Raw genomic sequence first — 25,331 nt, forward strand, 5'->3', positions numbered from 1 at the left:
TCAGACGTGTGTGTATCTGTTTTAGTGCTTATTTGAATTGCAGTCCTGTTCCCTATCTTCAGAAGGGTCGTATACATATTTCTCTTTGGATTTGATCTCTTTTGGTGTCCAGACCCAATGTTTCAGTGGATACTCTCTTTCAATAGGGGAAAAAAAAAAAGTTACTCCTTATAATAAAATTTTAATCTGTGGATCGTTTACTTTTTAATGCTTATAAAGCAGCACACACACACCAAAGAAGTTAATCTTTAAAGTCTTGTTAAATTCAGAGCACTTTATTAGACTAAAAACATGCCAGGCACCTCACCTGGAGATATTTTGCCATGCCCATTTTTTTAAGGCAGAAATGGGATGGCTGATTTGCTTTGTACAATGTTCAATATAGCAATATTCAAACTCGGGGCCAGTCTTCTGGGCCTGTCCTTCTAGGAGGGGCTACTTAAAGACAGGCAGTGGAGTCAGATAAAATAGCACATCTGTTCCTCCCTCTAAAGAAATTCCCCAGCCAAACCTTGGAGTTAATCTCACTACAGTATAACCTTATAGAGACTTTCTGCAGTTCTCCAGATGTTGCTTACATAATGTAATGTCTTCTAAAATCAAACTACTTGTTATCATTATTTAAAAAGCAGAAATCCAAGCAGGGCGAGCTTTCTACTTTTGTTTGTTGGGTCTATTCTGCTTGGTTGGGTTTTGCCACTTACCACAGACACTGCAGGATTTGTATCTGTGTTCGTTTGAAATGTCAGCACAGAGGTGCTAATAATGTCAGGGATGTTAAGGTTTTTTTTTTTTTCTGTTTGAAATCATACAAAATTGATGTTAAGTCTAGAAATTAGTAATTTTCTGAACCTTTACAAGGGCAATAGTCTTTTTGTAGCTTTGCTAGAACAAAGACATTTTAAGAATCTTAATAGCGAATCGTATAATCTTATTACAGTTGCTCCTGACTGTTTAAATCACTTCCTTGCACTTAAATAACAATCTGTCACCAGCTATTTCTTGATTGTAGTTTTTGTCAGATGCAATTTATCCCCCTCTGTGTTTTTGTAGTGTTACTTTTTTCTTTTTTCCCTTCTTTCCTCCTGGTTGTGCAACCCCTGTGTTGGCAAGCAATTACTTTCTCAAGCTGTTCCACTGACTTCAGTGGGACTAATTGTATGAGTAATTGCTCACTGGTGTAAGGGTTGTACAGTCAACAAATTTGTTTGTAGAACCTAGTGGAAAAAACACTAAAATAGTTGATTTTTGTACTTCCAGTATTTTTTAAGTAAAGCCAAAAAAAAAAGAAAAAAAGTGTTTCAGAGGACAGTTTCTTCCCCTGAGACACAGACATGAAAAATATCTTCCAGATATTCTTCTGTGGATGGAAACTGCACTCGGGTGGCCGGTTGTGTGTTACAAACTGGGTTAACTGGCACCGAGCGGTATTTGGGTTCTGCCGATCTCTCGACTTTGTTTTTAGATTCGCCGCATTTGAGGCAGGGAGGGGTTTTCAGTTGATTCTGTTGACCCAGTTGCTGCTGCAGCTGCCTTCCTGCTAACTCTGAGCTCTGTTTGGCTGGGCACGAGGCTTGTGGCAGCAGGAATAAGTCAGAGATGCTCAAGGCAGCCCATTCTCCGACCCTATAAAATCAGCAAAAATTTAACATTGTTAATTAAGACTCATCCTTCAGTTCTGGATAGCTGTATTTTAATATGCCTGTCCGTCCTCTGATAGATAGCCAAGTAGAATGTCCTCTGTCATGTGGCATATGTAAAGGAAAGCACTGGAATAATAATATGAAAAACAGTCCTTTAATAGTTTTAATTATTCAGTTATGTAATTAATCAGTGAAACACTTAAATAGCTTATGATATTGCAAGAATGTGAGTAGGAATGTCTGTTTGGAGAAATACCTGGGTCTTGCATGCGTAGCAAAATTCGGATTCAGGAAGGAGCTGGTGAATCTTTACAACACTTCTGCTCAGCTATTTCATCATTTGGAAAAAAAAAATCTTGTAGTAATCATTTGGAAGAGTAAGACCTGCATCTGTTCAGTTACCTAATTATATGTTTTCCTTTGGACTGGCTTACAATTGCTGCTTGCAATGCTATAATGCTGTGCTTCTTGGAATAACTTTTTTATTGCTTTTTAGCAAAATTAAACTTTGTCTATCATCAAGTAACCAGTTAATTTTGTCTCAATTTGTATCTTAATTTTGTCTACGTAGAGCGTGTCTCAAAGTAAAGATAACGCCTCTGTTGAATGTCGTTAGGTAAAAGGTATGGATGACAGAGCGCTTCTCTTATTAGAAACATCCAAATACCAATCAGAAATCAATGTTTAATACTTTAGTTTAAATTTTTGAGAGTCTCTGTAGTTTTCTTAATGCAGAGATTCCTATTCTCTACTCAGGAGAACAGAGACTGTCATTGTGCTGGGCTCTACTGGTGCAGCCCATGGTTTTTATACGTCGGGGCAAAGCAACTGCCTTTTTGGAGATTAGAATTGATTGATAACTGGGTGACTCCTCTGTGCTATTTGTGTGTTTACTGCTTTTCTTGTAAAGATTCAGTAGGGAAATATATTGCAGGAATGTTTATGAATGATTTTACTTGTTTTTCAAAATTGCTATTTTAGGAGGACTGAAGTAATAAACCTTTTTGTGATGGAGCAAAATCACTTTATAGTGCTTTACTGCAGAAAAGCACTGAGGTGTATCTTCAAAGGATAGGAAGAGGGCTTTTTTGATTGTTTTCAGTCTGTAAAACTGCTGCACTGTTGCATTTTCAATTTCCAAAACACTCGCCCTGCTGTGAAACACTGGGAGCGAACGGAAAGCCTGTTCTTTACATGTTCGAATACCTAGTGAATGTTCTCCCTTTGCCTAGCTGGCAGGTTTAAGCACCGTGAATGATGTAATTGATGTTTTTGGGTCTGGCCTCCAACTAATAGCATTTGCATATTTTTAATTTCACCAAAATATGAATATATGGTGCCTTCAAGAGAATATTTACTCATGCTTTACAAGGTAGAATGTAAATTAAGCTACGTGATAATGAGAAGTATTCTACATGAGGGCAATCTGTACTTAGATTGCAAACTGGTGACATTTTGCAGAATAGGAGGGTTTTGTAGATTGTCTTCATTATGCTATTTTTAATATGCATTTTTTCTGCAGTTTCTGGCCTAGATCAAGTGAGGTATGTAAGTACTTCACTTCAAACATGTGAGAAATCTATGGATTTGGGCTTGATCATATACTTATACCTTATGCCAGATGTGGCATGTTGTTTCTTAGCATTGGTAGTTTTTTCTACATGTAAATGGGGGGGAAAAAAAAAGAAAAAAGCTTGACCATCCTGAATTTAGGGATGTTTTTGTTATATGCTTGCAGGCACAAAACTGTGTCTGGATCCTTTGGGCCAGAGCCAGAGTTTTAATTTTTTTTTTTTCTGTCTGCTTGGATAGCGTATATAACACTCTAGGGCCTATTGCTTTCCTCGGAAATGCTGTGTTTTTTGTTTTTAATAAAGTTTTTCTTTTTTAAACAAAAAATAATCTTAAAGCGAGGGAAGTCTGCTTGTGTGTGTGTGCTTTGCATTCTGCCCCCCCCCAACACATACTTTACAAAAACGCCTTAAAGCCTCTCAGAACTTACTTTGTTGTTTTCTCCTCCTACAACTTCGGAGTTGGGAGCAGTCGGAGGCGGACGCGGATCCCGAAGCCGAGCGCGGCTGCACCAGGATGCTGCAATCCAAGAGCACAGGCGCTCGCAGAGACCCAGTAGGGAAGGAGGGAAACCCACTGGTGGTGACTCCTGCATCTTCCCCTTTCATGGGAAACCAGAGTAAAGGGGAATTAAGCAGGGCCTGTTTGTTACATGCTAAACGGATGCAAATCAAAGTCCCCTCCCTCACTTATTACCCGCTCTCTTCTTACAGGTTGCCACATTGTTTTGATTAAAGCAGTTCTGTTGCCAACTCCCAGCCTAGAGGGCATGTGAGAGGAAAAAATCTCTGATTACAGCTCCGTGATTAACGCAGCTTTTTGCGTTTCTAATGTCATCATTTCACAGAAAACACTGTTCTAGGAGCTTCAGAGAATGTAGGGATGTCAAAAAGGCAAACTTCAAAGTGGAAAAAAGAGAGGTTTGTTTAAAATGTAGTAGAAAGACTTCGAGCATTTGTGTTCACCTACGAAAGCTATTAAAAATTAAAAAAAAAAAAAAACTTTGAAGCTAAGCATTAAAGATTTAATAGTATTAATTGAATTAAGCCGTGGGAGTTAAGGATATGTAGACACATGTGTAACTGTATGTATTCTAACACTTTATCTGTATTAAAGAAGCTGAGTTATTGAAAGCTGAATTAATGTGCTAGGTTTATAAAGGCCACCTTAGCAGAACCACTTTATTCTTGGGCATAGAGCAGATGTGTGAACAGAGGTGAAATGTATTTACTATCACTTTGAAAACTGCTGAGGAGCAGTGGACAGAGCAGAAGAAGCAGAGCCATTTCTGCTTCGCACTCGGGAGATTTGTTTTTTATAAAATTTCTTTTTACAAATACTTGGAAGTTTATCCTAACATAAAACTGAAGAAAAAACCTTTTCGTGTTCATTTAACAGTGGAAGGAGTTTAATACTGTTATACTCTAATAATAAGACCCCTTTCCTCACCATTTACTGTGTGATATTCTTCTGTGCCTATAGTCACAGCCACGAGTGATTTTTATCTGTTTTGGGAATTATGCTTTCATGTTTGTCCATAACGTGTTTTCTCCAAAGATTGCTGTTTTTCTGTGGCTACTTTATAGTAGATAGATAACTTCTAGCTGTTCTTAGTTGAGAACTTATCACTATTGGGAAGAAAAGGCTTCTTGCTGGAGGAAGAAGATGGTCCCTCCGTAGCTTTGTAAATAGATAACAAAGACAAATCTGTGGCATTGTAGGGATTTGCAGTAGCCTGGCATTGAGGGAACAAGGTTTTTTTGTCCACAAAATGAAACCTCGATGTTAAGACTGATTGTCTGACTTGGGCATTAACGAGCAGGAAAATGCCCTTTGCAGGGAAACGAGCAATGAAGCCGCTTGGAAGTGCACTGGTGATGACCCTGCTAACGAAGATGATGTCCAGAGAAAAGTAATGGCAGACCAGGGTTTGACTGGTATGGAAATACTGGTGTGCAGAGGCACTACCATCCTCAACAAGAGGGACAGCAAAACTGGGGGTCATGTTAATATATTCATTTTGCCTCCTTCAGGAAAATGGTTGCTGCCCGTGTAAGGCAGGTTGTTTGAGTCCTTCTTGCTCAAAATGTAGTTACTAAATGATTCAGCAGGATGCCGTGCCCACGTGTTTTAGCAGTATTGATGAATTCATTACCCGTCTGTTAGCTGATGGATGTTAATGGGCTAGAATTTCTTCTGTGCATTTGGACTAGATGGATGCTCTTGGCGGGGGGGGAAGAGGGAAATAGAGAGATGGAGTGGGTGAGTTTTTAAGTCACTTTTTTGTCCTGTTTATAAATCTACACAGATAATATTTTTAATAACTTGGTTTAAAATAGTGGGTAAAAGAATAGGCAGCAGTGCAGGGATACCAGCCAGCTATGGGAGATGCTGACAGTAGTAGTATTACACAGTAATTTACTAACATTTGTTTTAACCTGTCTTTAGCTATAATCAGCCTCATCAGAAATATCTGAGGCTTGAGTTTTGGGTTACATGCGATGGATATTGCCCTCTGCCTTCTGGATTCCTCCTGGGATATGTGGGTTCCTGAGGACATGCACACATTTGCTGGTTGCAGAGCATCAAAGATAAGAGGATGTAACATGTTCTCTACAAAAGCCGTCTGGAAGAAAATGACCTTTAGTAATGGAACAGGCACAGATGCTTTTTAGTAACAAGTCTTTGTCATCCTCTTTGAGAAGAGCAAACTAACTCCCACTCAAATAATTTTCCATCTAAATGTCCAGAATAGATAAGAGTAGGTAGAATATTATTGCCGAAGGATGGATTCGGAAGACTTCCAGAATTGATATGCTGATTGTTGATGAAAATTGGTGAACATCCATGCAGGAAAACTTGGGATTCACTGGTGTCTCAAAGCCAGAATTTTAACTCAAAAGAAAACCAACAAGACATTAATAAACCTTATAAAAAAATCTTTGCCTTTGGGAATCAGGGTGATTCTTATCAACGCCTGAGCAATCAGATATTTCATGTAGCACGATGTGGGGAAAATAAAAACCGGGGTCCTTCTCAAGTGGGCAATTTTTTCTTGCCTTCTAGTGATTCATTTCCATCAAGGATGTGCTTAAGAATATGATTGAAGTCGGGAACTGGGGCAGTGAGCTATAGACCAAAGTGACTAGCAGTATTTTGAGTGGTGTTTCATCCTAAATACAGCGTGGTTGAACTCTGGGCTGCTGCTGAAGGGTCTGTTGTGCCCTCTCCTCTTGCTGCTCCCTGTATCTGCCGAGCAGACCTGCTGCTTTGGAAGCAATTGACTTTGTGGCTGTGACAGCAGTGCCAGGTGAGGCGGGTGGCTCTGGGAGGAAAAGAGGCTGAGTGGAACGAGAAGGTTTGGGAAACTCCAGGTGTGTTTACAGTATGAAAAGATAAAAATATGGAGGAATAAGAGGGAAAGATGAACAGCAAGTGTTAGGGGTGAAATAGCTGCAGTATGTGTACTGGGGGTGAGACCAAGGCTTTGAGACAGAGTCCAGTTTTGGAAGAGGACCAGAGGCTGAGCAGGCAGCGGGCTGAGCGATGCTCCCAAAATGGGTAGCTGGGCATAGAGGATAACACGAAACTGCAGCCTCGGTTTCTCCTTGTGCTTGGCTGTGGAATAGTGGAGACTGTATTTCCCCATCCTCTGGCCTAGCTCGTGCCAAGGTGCATACTTCTAAATAATTAGTTTTAATTGCAGTTTAAACTTGGAGAAAGGAAACTTGATTTTTTTTTTAATTTAGATTTTTTTTTTAGAAAAAGGTCGAGTTAGTTATTGGTTACTGCATTAAAATGCAGTCATTTGTTCTAAACACAACCTTTCTGCCGCATTTATACTGCTTGTTAACAAGGACAGTATGTTATATCTGTGCATTGATTTAAGCAATTGTTATGTTTTCTTTGTTCAGTTTCTCTATTTACATTCTTTCATTTAAAAAGATTATTTTAAAAAATGTGTTTATAAAGCTAAAGAGTTAACTAAGGGAATTAGTGCTTCTGGATTGCATACTTCCGTAAGTGAAGCCAGAGATGTAGGAAACCTCAGCAGCTGGGTGCAATAGCAGCTTTTTTGCTCTCTTTCTCAAATTCATTTTCCTTTAAGCATGCAAAGCCCCTGTGTATTTACCTGTGATCTTAAATGCCTGATGTAAAACCTTGATTTGGCCACAAAGTTCCTACAGCCGAGTGCATAGAGGATTTTAAGACATGTATTTCCTGCTTCATAATTTTATAGTAACTAAATTAGTCATGACCATAGAACTACACATAGCTTAATTTATGGGGGTTAAACTAACCTTATGTTAATTGTTACCAGTTATGTTACAGTTGAATTAAGACCATGTGTCGCCTTTTCAGGCCGAGCGTGTAAGTTGGGAAGCTGTGAATGGTGGAACTTGAGAAATTTTATGCTGAGAACAGGCATTTGTGAGAGTAGGTAGATCACTGCATCAATTACCTGCTTCTTTGCAGGCTTACAGTGTGTGTTAGCAGATAATATACCTAATAAACTGAAAAAAAAAAAGATAGTAATATTTTGGTATAGGAATACATAGTGTCCTTGAATGATTCTTGTCGTTAGAAATTCACATTATACAGTTAAAGTATTAATATAGTCTTCCAGTCCAAGTAGTAGTAACAGGGCCTTTAACTGATATTTTTCCCTAGTCGTTGTTGTGATTGCCTCTGGCCTATTGGATTTATTAATGTGGTTTACATGTCTGTGGTGTGTAGGTGGATAGAGAAACTGTTCATAATGATGTTGTCTGCTTCGTAGTAATAAATAGAGAACTGAAATTATCTGGTGAAATCACTGAGTAATTTTAAGAAGCAGATAGCTTCCAAAAATACCATGTTTTATACATGGGCATAAATTGTATCTGTGTGCTTTTGTTCTTGTCAGGTGAATTTTTGAAACTCTGGTGGAATAAGAAAGCCTTATGACCTAAATAGACATGCAAATAAGAAGCAAACACCTGTAAGGCCACAAAATACTATTTTATGGACTCTGGACTATCAGTGTCACCCCTATGAAGCTAGTTTATAAATCTAGATGGCTTCCCAAGAGAAACATTGATGCTGGCAAGAAGTTCAGTGCTTTTCCTTTTATTTTTTTCTACCTAAGAAATTTTAAAGACTGTATTCTTTCCCCCTCCTGCAGTGATCAGAGTATCCTGTTGAATTGGTCTACTCTGAAACTGGAGAAAATCTGTGCCTTTTGGTTGAGGTCAACAGAACTAGATGACTCTGAGCAGACTTAAAAGCTCTTCCAGGTTGCTGTGTGCAGCAGCCAATGCCTCCAAGGTGGTGGTGGTGTGGGATGCATAAACACCTGGAGCTGCTCCTGAGTGATGGTGTATTACTTGTATAGGTGTATTTACATGAATGAGGCTGCTATATTGTGGATCATTTAGAGTGTCCTTGCACTTCAGGGGTTGCAAAAAGAAATACCCCGAGCCTGTGCTGAGGTTGGTATCTCGGGGCTCTGAGTTGGGAGAGGGCAGAAGGGCTCCCGCCTCCGCTGCTGCCCGTGCCCCCGTAAGCAGCCTAAGCAGCAGAGCCCGGCTGTGCTAATCACTGTGAGATCCCGAGACAGCCCCTGGCAGGAATATCAGCTCCCTTCCAAGGCGAGGCCACAGGAGCAGAGAAATGTCTCCTACTGTCTTAAATTCAGTTGAAAATACTCCTCAAATATTCATGCTAAACCAAATTTATTTTGAATTGTTGCCTTTTTGTTAAGGCACATACTGGGTCATTTTTTTTTCTTTCTCTGTGAGAATAAAAGATGATTTGCTTTCATTCAAGTAGGTAATCCCTGGAGAACAAATACCTTTTGAGAATTTGGGTAGCTGTTTTCACCGCAGGGTTGGATTAATTTGCATTCAGCATTTGTGTTTCGGTGCATAACGCCTTGACGTTAACGCGCTCCTGTAATTCTGCAGTCCTGTTATTCCCTTCGCATCCGGCACTTGTTGCATGCCGAGTGGAAAACAAGCCAAGATGTGCTGCGTAGAATGAAGGTAGCACTGCCCGTGACACTTGACCTAACCGTAGGTGAAGGAATGTGTTATTTTTAAAGAGATGTTGTCAAAGCCTGTAATCCTAAAATTAGACCTCGAGTGTAGGGCGGCTTTGGATCATTCGCAGGGATCTGCAGGGCTCTCGCAGAGGCCGGCCCCTTCCGTGGCGTTTCTGAGCGTGTTTGCCGCTGCTGCCTGCGCTCTCCGCAATTCCAGCTGTGCTGCCAGCTGCAAGGTTGGATGTATCCGCAAGGCCAAGTCCCTGGAGCGTTGGCTTTGCCGGTCCCGGGAGCGGAGGGTCAGGTGAGGCTGCCGTGCTCGGCACCGAAACACAGGTTGTTGCATTTGCACCTTCCCCTTCTCTCAGACCCCGCAAATACTGAGAGGAGCCCTGTGCTGAGCTCCAGCACTGCCCTCATAGCTTAATAGATATGTGATAAGGGTGCTGTGGATAAAACATGGGCAAATTTGTGTTTCTGAGTCTGGTTTTCAACCAAATTGCTGTGCAAGTTGGACTTAATTTATCGCCATGTGTCTGAGGCACGACTGAAAACAGGGTGGAATCTAACCTTGAAGCTCATAGATATGCATATGTGCAAAGGAGAATTTCCTTCGGCATTAACTCTTTAAGAAACCCTTTGACCACCTGCTACCCGTGAAAGCTGACCTTGTTCTCCCCTTTATAAAGGAGGTTAGAAAGTTTCCAAAATTTTTACTTTTGGACAGAGTCCTCAGAAATCTTGCTAACAGAACACATTGCGATTTTGCAAAATGTAAATTAAATCTTAGCGACCTGGAGTTAGCCCTGTGCTTTGGGCAGTTTGTCAGTCTGTATTCCTGGCTGTTTTCCTAAATCATTCTGAAGGCTTCGGAAGGTCACCCACCGCTGGTGATTTCGCCACCGTCTTCGTACTGTCTTGCCCCCCGGCATTGCCCCTTGCCGTGCCCCGGCACAGAGCGCCCGGCGCTGTGCTCGGCCTCTCGCTGCTCCGTCGCGGCCTCGCCGGCGCGCCTGCCCTGTTTGCTTTGGGCAGCGGTGTTTGCATTGCCCTAACGTGTCACACAGTGGGCTGGGTGGCGATAACCTCCCGGGCAGGCCCTTGTTCTGTTTGAATTATTCACAAAGAGGGGGGGAAATGAGAGGGAATTAATTGGCTTGAGAATTTCTTTAGCATTGTGGGAATAGAATGAGATTTTGGAACCAATTGAAGACTTTTTTATATATATATCTAGTGTATATATATTATAAAAGGTCTTTGCTGGGTCTCTTCTCTGGGTTATTATCTGCCTGAATTCTAAATAAAGGCATGTGCTCCACTTACTGCTCAGTGATTTCTGCTTCCTCTTTGTGGGAAAAGAGGATTTCTTAAAGCACAGCAGTTTCAGATCTGTGCACATAAGTTACCCAAGGAAGACTAGGCTGAGAATGAGAGCGTTGGGCAACGTGAATCCTTCTCTTTTGCCATATCAAGAGGTGTCCGTTGCGGTCCGGGGTGTGCGCGTGGTTTTGCTGGGGGTGGGTTTGGTGTCAGCTCCTGTCTGGCTGGGGCAGTTTCTCCTTAGTCAGCATCTGGCACCACTTGCCTCTTAGTCTAATTCTTGCAGCCTGGTAGCAAGCTCTCTGCAGGCCCGCGTTGCTCTAATTTATCCTGGAAAACAAGTCCCCGAGGATTGCCTGCCTCCGTCCTTTGATTCCGACGGCAAGGAGAGCGAGCCGGGAGCTGAGGCTTCCAGCTGCATGGGGGTGTTCAGCCCGCACCGGCTCACGGGACCGTCCGTGTAGCCTCACAGCGGCTACAGACTGTCCCCTCAGCCCACGAAGGGAACCTCGTGGAGGTATTCGAGTGCATTTGCCCGTGGTGACCAGCAAAATGTTATTTTTGCATCATTCAACAGTGAATCTTTGGGCGTAAACTTACAGTTATCTTAAACTTGCAGTTATCTTCCCATGCCCTTTGGGAAAGGGGAGGAAATGATTTTATGCAGACTGAGAGATATCTGTGCAGACGGCCTCCATATCACAAAATAATGACCAAATTAATAACTTCTTGAAAAGCCCCTTTGTGTACATGATACTGAGAGTAAACGATTAATCTAGTTTGTTTTGGCTAATACCTTGTCCAGTTCAGAATTAAAGTTTAGTGCCAATATTTGGACTCACCTTGTTTTTAAAAAGAAATAAACATTAAACATAACGTCCACTTTCTGGGAAAGGCTTTTGAAACCTACCTATATGTGTATATATTTTTAGTCCATACTTAGCTGGACTATTTATATGTTTACTTTCAGGCTCGAAGCAAAGGGCATTTCATCAGAGCAGACAAATCCCAGTTGCAGTTTCGCATTCCTGAGATGTGAATGGGTTCTGTTGAAAATCTGTATTTAGGTGGATTTGTAGGACTGTTTCTTTGAACCAAGTTTATTAAGGACTTTGTGGCTTGGCCTCATTTCTGTGTTAGTCTTAGTGAATTAAAGATGGTTTCCTCGGGTAGATTTCATTTAGTGAATGTAATCTCTTGTGAGAGATCTGCTGAGAAGTTGAATCAGGAATTCCTCCCATCTGCATCCAAAAAAGGGCCATGAGGATTCAGCAGGGTTATTTGGGCAATAAAACTGTTGGGATAGGAAGAGGAAATTGGGTGCTCCCCTCCAGGTTACCCCTGAAGCACAGGTAGCCCTCAGCTGTTGTCTGCAGAGCTGCAGGTTTCCTTTTTTATCTATCAAAAAGTGACAAGTTACCTCTAAAACAGCAAAAATGGCCTGTGGGGAGGAAAGTTTGGGAGGTCCAGCTAAGCCCAACAAGACCCAACGCCTCCCCTTGCCCCCCTGCTTACCCTTTCCAAGCCGGCCCGCCGGAGCCCACGCCGCCTTCCCTGTCATCACAGGGAGCAGGAACTGCCATCAGGTCACTGGGGCTTTCTGCTCTGCTTGCAGCCGAGCTCTTCAGAAGGCAGATCCCGATTTTTGCAGAAGTTGCAGGCGTGTCGTGCATCCCTGCGGCTCGCTGGTGACATGGGAATTCCCTGAGGTCCCTGAGCAAATAGACACTTTCCACCTAAATATCTGATCATGCATTAAACATGCTTTTCCCCCTCTTTCGCCGCAGGGATTTTTGGTTTTTTGATCTCTTTGACCATACCATAGGCTGTTATGGTATTCCATGACCTATAATAATCGAGTAAATGTTTGTTTTGTGTGGCTTGGAAGCCGTTTGTAGAGCAGGCCCTGGAAGGTATACAGAGCTCTCAGAGTGAGCTTTAGGGCTACTGCTGAAATAGCTACCTCACGTGGTGTTAAAACTTGCTTGTGGAAATAAAAACCTGGTTATCTTTCCATCAAATTCAGAATAAATTGTCTTTACTGGGATTAAAGTGGAATAGTAAGAGAAAAAACATCTCTTTCCTTCAGGAAAAATAAAAAGTATGGACATTAATCTGGCTCTTATTAAATGTGTTTGTTTTCATGAATCAAAGGTAAGGTAATGAATCACGTCAGCTTATTAATAAGTAAGCGTTTGGACTGATGATTTTTGAGTCTAGGAAAGAATAACAAATGAGATTTTTAATTTTCTGGAGGAGTAAAGAATGTTTGTTTCCCAGAATCCAGCGTGTTCTGTTCTTGAAACATTTGCTCTACTCGTGTTTTTGCCAAGCTTTGCTCTTTAGCTTTACTCATTTCAGAAGCTTTGCAAGAATGAAGCTCCCGCTTTGCTGAAGTTGTTGTTGTCAGTGGGGCCAGCTGGACGTGTGCGAACTCGCTTTTGGGGTGCAGCATTGTTGTTATTTAAACGCTAGATCCTAAACATAAGCCTAGTCCTTTCCCCAAATACGGGGTTTTCTGCAGACAGTTTTGTGCTCTGTGAGGCTCCAGTTTGCCTTGTGATTCTTGCCCGTGTGCTGCAGCAAAACCCCAAATCCCGACCCTGCTTTAGATGAAGAATCTAAAGCTCGCTGCCTTGGCAGAGAGCTGATGGATACAAAAAAAGGCTAATTCTGCTAAGGGTAGGTCTGAGGTTGGTTAGCTTTACTGCCCTGTTCATAGGGATCAGGCTTGATGCAAGAGACATGAGGGGGAAGCAGCTGGAGGGATGGGTGGCCACTGCCTTTGGGGTCAGGTTGTTGCTTACGTTAGGATAAGTATTAATTCTTCGGTCGAGTTTATTTCAGCAGTCACAAGTTGGCGTTCCTTAAGACTACTGTGTGTTTCCACAGAGCGCTGGAAATTTACTTTTCAAAAAAATAAGGTGTGGTATTAAAATAATGTGTTTTTTTTTTTTTTTTTTTTTTTTTTAAGCTTGTCAAATTGTAAGAAATAATAAAACTCTGTGGGCATACATGTAGCTGAGCCACTTAGTTGTAAAGTGTAGTTTATTTAAAAAGAAATGCTGATAAGGCCTCTTATCCCTGGCCCTTAAAGAAACAAAACTCTCATAAGACAGGAATGTTTTTCCTAGATTTAAAGGCAGGAAACTGGGTTAGCAGTATATAGTCAGTTCTCACAGCAAAGGGTTATTCCCAGTGAAGCATCCTGCCAGAGATCTGTACTCTTGCAAATATTCCCTCTCCTTTCCGGGTCACTGAGATGACCAATTTGAACCACAGTAGTCAAACTGGAAATTAATCCAGAATATTTGAAAGGAATGGGGAAAGATTGAGATGACTGATAAAATGGCAAATCAAATAGTCTCCTTGTGTTTGCATATGGAAAAGGAGGGATCCCAGATCCTCATGTGCAAATTGGAAGCCCAACTGCTAAACAGCAAGGAGTATGTTAGAAGTTATTTGATAAAGAATATAAATCATAATCAGTAAATCATGATGTTGCGGTGTAAACACATTACTGCTGTATCTTAGATGTTTGGAATTGCCAATATTCCAAGAAATAAGTGTAACATGGAAAGACAGCAAGGATGATGGGAGAGAAATAGGGAGAAGCAGGGAATACTAATGGCTTGAGAGAGGTATTAGGAGAGCCGGAAAGAGCGTTCCCATTAGTGATGGCTGTTACGCCCGGCACCAGGGGTTGTATCCCGCGTGTCTAAGCTGCTTATCTGCTGATAATGTAAACAAGGGACCGTACGTGTTCTTTCCCCATACTCTTTCCGCGAGGATTAATGCCCGAGACAGGATGTTGGACTCGGTGGACTCTTTATCTCATTGGTTGGAGTGTTTTGTTGACTTTGTGATGCTTCCCGGTGTTTACCCGCCTGCTTTTCTGGGTGGGTGATAAGCTCGGCCCTTATGGGGCGTTTGATTATTCCCATATTTCAGTATTCACCTTCCATATGTGCAGGGAAGCACTTGCACCCCCAGGCTCCAGCTCTGCCAAGCAAAGAGGTGGTGCCTGCAGCCCCTTCTTAGTTCCTCGTTACCACCTTCGTATCGGCTGTTGCCACCTCCTCCTGTGTCTCCTTCCAGCCTTCTGTGAGAACTCTCCTTCCTCCGGACAGGAGGAGAAGTTTTGGGCTAAATAACGCGTTTTTATTATGGCTGAAGTGGGTTTGCGAGCAATCACTAGCTGCCTTGCAGCATCTGCCTTTCTTCAGTTGTGTATTGTATATTGATGCTTAGTTGTGACTGGGAGGAAAAATAGCAGCACTGAACATTTAGGAGTCCCCCAAAAATCAAGGTTAATAACTATATATAACTATATAAGCTGCTTTTCCCCTCATTGCTTGGTTTTCTTTCAGAAGTCTCTCATTTTTCTTGACTCCCAGCAGCATGGAGTGCTGTTGTCTACCAGAAATACCTGTTGTTTTGTTCTGAATCCTGTTGAACTCTTGACCACGCTTCTATCTTGAAGTGAGTCTTGCCCTATAATCTTTACCTCTTTAAATATTGATAGGAGGAGGAGTGGCACTGAAATATTTATGTAGGATTATCTTTTTCCGAATCTGGGTTTATGAAATATTGTAACCCCTTTGGGGCTATAAAAGCCTCGGGAGGAGATGACTCTATTGCTGCTAGTTATCTGAGAGCAGATCGGGGTTCTCTTGTTGTGGTTGGGTTTGAATGTTGAGGAAAACGTTAGGATAATGCAGTTAATCTGAAGTTTAGTGTCAATCTTGTAACTAAGCTAATTTCTAAGTTATCTGTTAATTCTACTTTTGTTTTAAATCAGCTGGTAGTAATTTGAAGAATGATGACAAAGCTAGACTTAAAATTGATGCTTTTGCACTTTCCTGTGTCTTTTGTAAACGGTCCTCGTGTTTCTGGTGGGCGTTTGGGTAGCTGTTTTTACAGGGCATCTTCAATGTGCTGCGTGGCACATTTCTTTATGCACTCACTGCTTGTTGTTTGAGCAGCCGATGGCTCTGGCTGTTCACTATGTTAATGCAGTATCGAAATCTGTCTGTTTACTCAAGTAATGTATTCTAAAGCTTAATAGGCCTCTGTTGACTTGAAACGTAGTGATCTTAAACTTTCCAGCTCCAAAGCCTGTCCTTGAGCTTTCTTGACGGTCATTTTGGTTTTATAATTTCGTTTTCATGCAATTAAAAATTCCTTTGTGCTGTGTGAAAGATGCACAGAGCAGAAACTATGAATCTGATGAGTGCTGTCAAATGCACAAAGTAAAAGCATTTGGAAAAAAAAAAATCCCTGTAATCTTCTTAGCATTAAAGGTCACCTTGAGCTGGAATGCATCTTTCTGGTGTGTGTTTCTCCTCCCTGGGCCTTGACTGAATATAGAGCACAGATCAGGATCTCTGTCCTGAATCTGCATGCTCCTAGCCTGGGTATTTATATATTCATATATATGTGTGTATTTTTAGGGGATTTTCTTATCCACACAGTTTGCAAATTTATACAACTGTATCAGATGCAGTGAAACCGTTAACCATGGGAGAGAACCTACTGACTGCTAAAATGGGAATTTATTGTGTGGTTTGATGTAAACTCTGCAAGCTGTCAGTGCATGAGATTATTTCTGTATTAAAAAGTCAATGATTATTTTTACCTTGTTGGAAAGGTAACTCATTCCTCAGGCTTAGTTTGTTTGTTGCTTTGCTTTCCAATTTCTGCGTCTACACAAGATTTTTAGATTTTTCTTTCATCTGTCCCGTTTAGCAGTTCTGATGCTTTAAATCTTGGACCTTAATATTACCTGTTTAAATAATGTGCATTTCCAGGAACTGGTCTTGAGCTGAGGAGAGCAAGTTGTTTTCAGAAGTCGTCCCTTCTAAAGAAAAATCATCCGTGAACTTCAGCCAAATTTCTCCCTTTAAAGATTGCTTTCCAGGCAGGAATAACTAGCGACCCAATTAACATACTTTTCTTTTTTTCCTTTCCAGGTCATGATTTTCGTTTTCTCGTGTCATTTTTTTTGAAGAGAGGAAATGATCGTAGTGGAACTTGTTACAAGTCAGTCACTGATACGGAGCCTTTGTAGTTCAGAAACGTTCATAGAAGAACAAATATAACCCTTTTTCTGTTTTTGTTCTGGAGCCTGTGCTGTTAAAAAGGGAAATAAAAATGACGACTTCGTCTATCAGGCGGCAGATGAAGAACATTGTGAACAACTATTCCGAAGCCGAAATAAAAGTTCGGGAAGCGACCTCTAATGACCCTTGGGGTCCCTCCAGTTCGTTAATGACTGAAATAGCAGATCTGACTTACAATGTTGTGGCCTTTTCTGAAATTATGAGCATGATCTGGAAGCGGCTGAACGACCACGGCAAGAACTGGCGACACGTGTACAAGGCCCTTACTCTGTTAGATTACCTGATCAAAACAGGTTCTGAGAGAGTCGCTCAGCAGTGTAAAGAGAATATTTTTGCTATTCAGACATTGAAAGATTTTCAGTACATTGATCGAGACGGTAAGGACCAGGGCATCAATGTAAGGGAGAAATCCAAGCAGCTAGTGTCTCTGCTGAAGGATGACGAGCGACTCAAGACAGAGAGGGCTCAAGCCCTGAAGACCAAAGAACGGATGGCTCAGGTGGCCACTGGAGTGGGGAGCAATCAGATCACGTTTGGCCGCGGTTCCAGCCAGCCAAATTTATCCACGAGCTACTCGGAGCAAGAATATGGCAAGTCCGGAGGCTCCCCAGCCTCTTATCATGGCTGTAAGTACAAACTAAATACCCAGAAAGGGGATTTTTCTTCTTTCCAGAGACAGCGTGTTCTGATTTGCTGTTAGAAGTGAGAGCAAATGGTGCCTTCTAGGGAGATGGATATTCAGACTGAGGGGCACTTTGCAATGGCTGAATCCCTGTAGATCTGCCCTGTCCTTTCAAATGGCTGTCCTTCAATGCTCATTTTGCAGATGATCCATGTGTTGATATAAATGAATTTTAAAGCAGCTCTTTACTGTCCATTCCAAAAGGAAGCAATGCCAGGCTGTTGCCTGAGTACATTCCCATGTCTGGGATGATTGGTCTTCAGTAGGGGTGTTCTTAACAGAGTTTCTTGTCTTTAATTTAGAAAGGAGTATTAGAAAATTTGTTTTGTTCTTTTGTTTTCCTTAGTATATAATCTTAGAAGAAGATAAAAAATAAGTCTATTCCCTTGATTATTTTTTAGCTAGTTTCTTTATGTTGCTGCTGTTTTATTTTAGGCAGAGTATTGACATTTAACTTTCCTGCTTGCTCAGCAGTTCTCACACCAGTAACACTTTGTCAGTGTTTAGTTTGAAATGATATTCACACTATCAGCTCTGGTATGCAAATATCAGCCTTAAATGCCATATTTCATACTTAATTAAAAAATAGAAAAAAGAAGAATACAGTGATGTGGGAAGAATGCATTCTTTATACCACTGCTTGGGGGAACTCCCTGTCGTGCTAGGAAGAGGTCTGGTTTGGCACCAAATCCTCCTTAAAAGAAGTTATGATCTGATGAAAACTGCTTTGGCTGAAATGTCAGCGGTTGTGGTCTAATTTTGAAGGAAAATCCCTTCTTTAAATGAATGCTTGTAGTGTGTGGAGAACTGTAACGGATCCCGTGTGCAGAACTGATGGAGCATCAGTTTGGAGAATCCTAAATTTGCCCTGCCCAGTATTCCAAAGCAATCTCAAATTGTCCCTTTACGAATGGTGTCATGGGGCATGTTGCTAAATCGATGTTTGTGGGACGTTATAAGGATTTTGGTGGCGTACTAGATGTCAGGAATGAAATGCAGAGAGTGCATATTGTCATTTGCTGCACGGCTTTGCTGCACAGCTCAGTTTGCGGGGTTGGTTCTCAAGTTTTTATCTTTGCTATCCTTCCCCAAAAGCAAACATCCAAAAGGCTCTAGAAACCCAAGGGTGTTGGTGGTGTTCACGGCTTACAGACTTCTCTGTACTTGATTATGTATCAGCAGAAACATAGATGGCAGTTAATTTTTACAGTGTGTTTCTTCTGAAGTTTTAATGTGTTTTCTTTATGCAGATGGTTTATTCAATATAGCAAAGCGAACCAGCATCTTACAAAACAGCAGCGTTAAGCGAAATTGGAAATAATTGGAAAGCTTTATGTAGAGCTTTGCCCTTTATCTTCAGAAAGAAACTTGCTTCAAAATCCAGCAATTTAATTCGCTACATAAAGGCAGAGTTATTCTTATGCCTTTTAAATTGAGCAGAAAACATGGTTTTCATGTTTTAAACTGAGAGCGATTGTATCTGTCATGTTTTTGTTCTATCATGATACCTTTTTTGTTCTGAAAATATAGGTTTAGTAAACTATATAGAAGGAATTAAGAAAAGAATTAATGGAAATAAAGTTGGAAAGGTGAAAGAGCCTTTATACCAACATAACTAAATGATGTTTCAGCTCACAATGTTTTGGTATTGAGCTAGTTTTTAATTTCGTGACCTGCTAGACACAGTGGATGTGGATTCCAGTTTTTAAGAGCTTTTAGCTGGAAGATGTTGAATTAACAACACTGAATAGCCCTACTTCGGGGATCACTGTTGCTTGTACTTGTGCCCCAAATCATTCTTTTTTTAAAAAAGTAACATTAATTTTGATAGCCTATATAGTATGAGGAAAACCTAGGATTGAAAAGGGTCCTTTGGGTACTTTACCTTACTCCCTCACTGCTACAGCAAAATATACTGTGTGGATCCTGTCCTTACATAAAACACCCTCTAAAGGCGGTTTGATAAAGACATTTTTCCCTTCTCCTTGAAGATATTTTCATCTTATATCTACCAGTCCATTAGAAACCATGGAAAATAAAATGGTAAAGCAGTGGGAGATTTTAATGTTTTAATGTCCTTTCTACCAGAACTTTATCTTAATGACAGTGTTGGCCCCAAGAATCTGTACTGTGAAGCTTATATAATTCGATAGGGGATAAATTATGGCATTGCTGCCTGTTGATGTTGACATTTGTTAAAATACAGTATGGTTTTGCTATCATAGGTTTGTATTTTATCAAAGAGAGAGCTCTGTAAAGCTAAAAACAAAGGAACTTTCCCCACCAAGCTCAGTCTTGTCACCAGTCTGTTTATACTGGGGCTGGTTGGCTGCTGTCTAGTATTAAGGTTGAGCCAATTAATGCTCAGGTTAGGAGCTATTCCTTAAACATTCCATGACAAAATACATAGAAGTTCTTTGAATTCCTGCAATTCAAATAGGAGTTCTTTGAGTTTGAATTATTTTGGAAAATGGTAAATTTTGCAGGATCGCATGAAATCTAATGTCAGTGCTTTATTTAAGGGAGTGCTCTTGAGCAGGGCTCAAGCTGAACCTGCTGCGAGAGGAAGCAGCAGCAGGTCAGGATTTGCAGCCTCACCCCCAGCCTGGCTCTGATGTGCCTGAATCTTTTCTGTATGGTTCAAGTTAGTCACCTGCTTTGGGTAATTCAGGTGTCCAAGGCTTATTTCATCAGCAGTGCCCGTGATCAGGTAAATGGGATGCTGGACTTACAGCATGGGAAAATTAGGGTGTGTTCTTTAAGCAGACACTTAATGAATAGCAGAATATGTGAATGCAGAGTAGCAGGGAGGTGGCTCTGCTGTGACATCGGAGCCACCAGCAGGACAGGAGTCCCTTCTCCACAGGCGGAGGGTACTCCCAGAGGCTGAGTACTGCTTGGGCACGGCCAGTAAAAATCAGGTTTACAGAAACCTTGATTTTTTGAAGAGGTTTTGGCATGCTATACCTAGCAGAGGCCCTACCTGTGTTATTCCGGGTAGTGCCCATGTCCTGTCCTCTGGCATCTGCTGCCCTGCGCTGGGGTCGTGTCCAGAAGCGCTCGCAGGGGAGACTGCCGGGTGCTTCCAAGTCCTCATTTCATTTATCCCAACGTGGTGGAGTGTGGGACAGCGCGACGTGACCTAATTCCCGAGGAGCACTTTGCCTGCAGGTTGGCCACTTGGCTGGGAAAGCGGCTTCATTGCACATACAGCCTGTGTGATAAAAGATTGGTGAAGGATGGAGGGAAAAGGGCTTTTCTGGATCTGGCTCAATGCTGAGTCCGTCAGACTCGTATCCTGAAGATTTTGGGAGTGATTCTTTTTATTGGTGTGCTCTTTAAACTGAAATGATGAGTTTTAATATTCCCAATGATTGTTCACATTAACTGACTCATTATTTAAAAGCAGTTTTGCAATGTGTCAGCAAGTTGGTGTTCAATCATCTATTTCACTCTTTGGAGTGATGCAAAGGAATTAAATTAACTTGGGTTTGACGTTATAGGAAATTCAGCATTCTCCTATTTTTATTATTCTGTTCTGCAGCTCTGCAGATTGGAATACATCTCTGGTATTCCTGCTAGGTCAGGAAATATGATCCAGAAATGAATCTTGACCATCTCTGTTGATAATTTCTGTACTTTGTCACAAGAGGTTGGTAGGTTCCTATATTGTCTGTCAGGTGTCACTTCCCTGGCAACTGGATTTAACCCTCTCATCATACTCCAGTTTGTGGCGCACGAAGCGAATGCCACGGGTGTGACCAGGCTTTTCCAGTTGCCATAAGTTATCCAAATATGTTTGTAAAAATGAGTGTAGGGACAATTTGAGGCAGAAAAAATACTGTTTAAAGCCTTAAGGATCTGTTTAGGGTTAAACAAATTTCCCCAGGGCCACGACTCCGTCCTGCAGTGGGACTGACCTTCATGCAGGAGGACCAGCAAGTCCCAGCTTGTTGCTTTCGTAGGTGCGATTGCTTCCATCCTTAAAGGATCCCTTTAATTCCCACTGTAAAGGCAGACTCTAAAATCCCTAAAAGCAATTTGCACTTTCATTTCATAATTTGAAAGATTAGATTGGCTTTTTGGATGTATCCCATCTTTACTAGGTTTTCGTTTGAAGACCAACAACTGGAATCTCTTCTTGTTTTCCAGGTGGATTATTATCAGTTTCTTACCCTGAGGTTATTTTAATTCTCCAAGTCAGCCTTGTTTTTGTCCGTTTTCTTGTAGAATAACAGAATGACTCTATTTTCTGAGTGAAAGTGACTAAAAAGTGAATTCAGAAGATTGCTGCCTTCTGCAAGGGGCAAAACTGAGCCTTATTTTCTGTGACAGTCGGTAGCACTGCTTGGAGTGATGATGTGGAGCAGCACTCAGAAAAATTCGGTTCCTACTTTTGAATGAAAAGACCAAGGCAAATTCCCTGCTAGCACTCACTTTTTCCTTAATTATTAATGTAAACAGTGACTCTGCTTTTTAGCTGAGAATTGAGTATGTGCCTTAAGTCATTAGCTTAAGCAAACCTTTGGGCATCTCCAGAGGGTTTTTAATGTAGCCAAAATATAGTAAATTGTCCGTAAATACGTATAAAAGACGTCATAGCCTCTAACAGAGGCAGATGGTGGAGCAGAATCCTGCTTTAGTGATTAACTGAGGTTGGAAATGATTTCCTTGCGCTCCGGCGAGTGTCTTGCAGCGCGGACGGGCTGGGGACATTTGTGTGTCTCAAAGCCACTACCCGCGCGGAGGAGCCGGGACCTCCAAATTCTCCAAGCAGCAACAAAGCAGGGCCTACCGGGTCAGAATTGATCTATTGAGGCCCATCTTACATAAACATCTGAGTTAACTGTCATGTGCTGGGGGATAAGAGATTCTTTGTGTGGCAGCAATACTGTTACTAAGGCAATAACCTCTGCGCTGGATCCTCGCGACCAAAATGCGAATACGAAACGTGGCCGATGGAGAGGGACGGTTCTAGCAGCGAGGGCGTCGGGAAGGGAAGCTGCTGGGTGAAAAAACTGTCGGCATGCAACCAAGAACACCGTTCTGAATTTCCTCTGATCCTTTGGGGAAAAAGAGGCTGGCTACCATTTAACAGAGGTGGTTTTATAACCGCTTCTGCTATTTTGCATTAAATATCAAATGTTTTTACTGGCGTGTTTCTAACACGGGATGCGGCGAAGCGTCTCAAATGGGCAGTTTCTTTGCTGTCGTTGCAGAGTGAGTTCTGCAGCGCTGTTTAGAGTTAATAAAACCAAGGAGGATGAATTGCTGAAAAGCCTAAAAGTGAAAAGAAATAAACTGTACATGTGAGACCCCCTTATTATCCGGGCGCGGATTGTGGAGCCGCTGAATGCCGGGCTCTGTTGGGAGCAGTGAGGTAATGGTGCTCCGTGCCAGCGCGCCCGGCAGCTTCGGGATGCTCCGGGTGGGATGCGGCCCCGCGCGCATGCACTTGCTTAATGCAAAAGCGATGCCGAGGAGGGGAGTGCTGGGAGCAAGCAGCCCTTTGGGTGGAAACAGGAGAATAACGGAGGCGTTGACTTAATGAACCTGCGCCGCGTAATTTGTAGTCCCTCTACCATCAGCTTCCTCGCTGTCTACAACTATGTCGAAAGAGGTGACAAATTCTTGTATAACCATTAAGGGAATCACATCCCTGCCTGTCGTAGTCATAGCTGAAGAAGCAGGAGACCTAAAGGCCCTTTTTGCTCCCAGTTCAGTTGCCATTTGCTCTCGGGTGACCTGGTCGTGTCCCATCCACGTGCTTGTCAAGCCCTGCGTTGAGGCCATGTACAATTCTCACCTCTCTAATTCCCTCTGGAAGGCTGCTGCTTTGAGGTTATTCACATCAACTTGCAAATCAGATTTGTTCATGGTCAATTTAAATCACTGTTTCTCGTCTCTTTATCTTAAAAGCACTTTCAAGCCTGTTATATTTAGCAGCCATAATCTGCTCGCTCTTCCTCTAGGAACAATAAAAATACAAAGTATTCCATGTTCTCGGAAGCAGCTTTGCATCCATGCTGTTTGGGAATCATCTCCCTTGGAACTGGCATGAGCAGGTTGCATTTGGCATCTTAAAACAGGGCCTAATGGCTTTGTAGCAGTGCTAATGTTAACGATAGTTGTATCAGGTTAGTGCCTGAAGGTATCGTGTTTTAGTAACATACAGAATTCTTTACATCCGTCACCTCCAGTCGATGTCCCCAGTTTGTAGAAGATACCGTTACTGAAGAAATCATTTCACTTTGTCAATGTCGTCCTATTTTTACTGTTCCCCATCAGTCGACTGTTTTAAAAATCTATTTTTTTTCCTCCAGTTTGACAATTTTCTTAGCATTATTTTATGCATTTTCCCATAACCTCCATTTTGCTTTTTTTAGCAAGTGAACAAATGTTGCCTTTAACATCCTAACTGGCATCATAAAATGCTTTACTGAGATGAGTTCTCCTGCTTTGACAAAAGGATCAGAGACAGGTATCAGACTTTCTCTGTCATAGTCTATCTTTGGTAACCTCTTGCTGAGTTTTATTCCATTTTCTTTGTAATTCTTTATTCTTGTCTTTAAAGTGTCAACAAAGTCTGAATATTCTTAAGGCCGGACTCTCCCCTGCTGTCAGGCACCCTGTTCTGTGATGTCCCTTTTATTCCTCCTGCAGGTCTGTAAAGGTACAAATAGACTGGAGAGCCCATCAGTGACTTGTGAGGAAAAAAAGTACTAGTGAAGCAGATAAATTTAGATACTTCCTATGAAAAAAGAGGTTTTCAAATATTTGTATTGAGGTAGCAGCAGCGTCTTCGTAAATGTGAAGTAAGGAGCTGGCCTGGTTGGCTTGAAAGCTGCAGGACCAGCGTGAAAGAATCCAGTTTCTGATGATGGATTAATTTGGCCCTGCAAAAATGGGATGGGATGGGGGGAGATACTGAGCGCAGGGTGGAAAGGAGAGGACAGGGCTCCTTGCTGCCCCCCGCTTGCTGCTGCGTGGATGAGGAGTTCCCACAGTTTACACTGTCGTTTTGGCTGGGAATTCAGGTTAGACATAAAAGTGGGAAGGAGTTGGAGGGTTAAATAGTGACTGAAAATGTGTTTTCAAAATTACTGTTTGGCAATCTAATTCTTATATACCCAGCTGGACTATTTAAAAGGAAGATGATTTCTTTTGAGTTTGACATTCTGGCTGTAAAATATGAAATGATAATATGTATTTTGCAGAATTGTAATTTCCTTTCCAACAACTAAGTAGAAATTCCTATGCAAAAATGAGCTAAAATGTCAATTTTATAGTCAATGTATAGTTATGTAGTATATTTAGTCAATGTGGTTGCTGTAGAATTATCTGAGAGCGCAGAGGAATCATTTAATTGCTGTGTAGGGGTAAACACGTGAGTTCTCCCATTGGATAGAAGTTTCTACTGCTGCTGCAGCAGTGAAGACACGAACACGAGATGACTTGTGTATTGAAAAATAATATGTTTTAACTGTCAACCATAATTCTTGTTCTGAGAGGAGGCTGGGACGCAGATTATCAGATAGTTGGTAGCTAATAGAAGTCTTCATGCAAGATTGAAAAACAACCAACCGAAAGCCAAACAATCCCCCCCCAAACTTATTTTTATATGGAAAATGATACTGTATTTTGTAAATTTTGAGTATGAATAGCTGGTTTGTTTGTCTCTGAGCACCGCTTAGCAATTGAATGGGGAGAGAAAGAACTATTCTTAAGACTATTATTTACCGAAAAGTGGGTGGTTTCCAATTTTACCGTGGCATTGGCTCGCTCCCAGCAAATCCTTGCATCAATGTTGGTACAAGTAAGACACTTCAACAAATATGGCTTGAATGATTAATCCTACAGTGGCAGTGACGTGTCCCTAAAGCTCTGATTTGCTGACACAGGCCTTCACTATAAGCTTGATGATTTTTGTCACTAAAAAAATGGTCACCATTAAAAAAAAAAAAAGTGCC

General features: G+C 41.6%; 1 protein-coding gene across 3 annotated transcripts in view; it reads left to right on the forward strand.

Annotated features, from left to right (window-relative positions):
• Positions 1–25,331, forward strand: part of EPN2 (epsin 2) — a 43,613-nt gene that overhangs the window by 4,426 nt on the left and 13,856 nt on the right. The window contains exon 2 of one of the 3 annotated variants that reach the window (XM_088527803.1): positions 16,530–17,305. In XM_088527803.1, the coding sequence (XP_088383929.1) occupies positions 16,711–17,305 (595 nt within the window). In that variant the 5' untranslated portion in view covers positions 16,530–16,710. Of the gene's footprint in view, positions 1–16,498; positions 17,306–25,331 lie in introns of those variants that run through there. The other 2 variants (XM_010214203.2, XM_088527804.1) reach the window with 2 other exon arrangements.

Source organism: Tinamus guttatus, unplaced genomic scaffold, assembly GCF_059628265.1.
Source record: "Tinamus guttatus ecotype Peru unplaced genomic scaffold, ASM5962826v1 Tinamus_guttatus_pri_ptg000291l, whole genome shotgun sequence".
In the NCBI taxonomy this organism is placed as follows: domain Eukaryota; kingdom Metazoa; phylum Chordata; class Aves; order Tinamiformes; family Tinamidae; genus Tinamus; species Tinamus guttatus.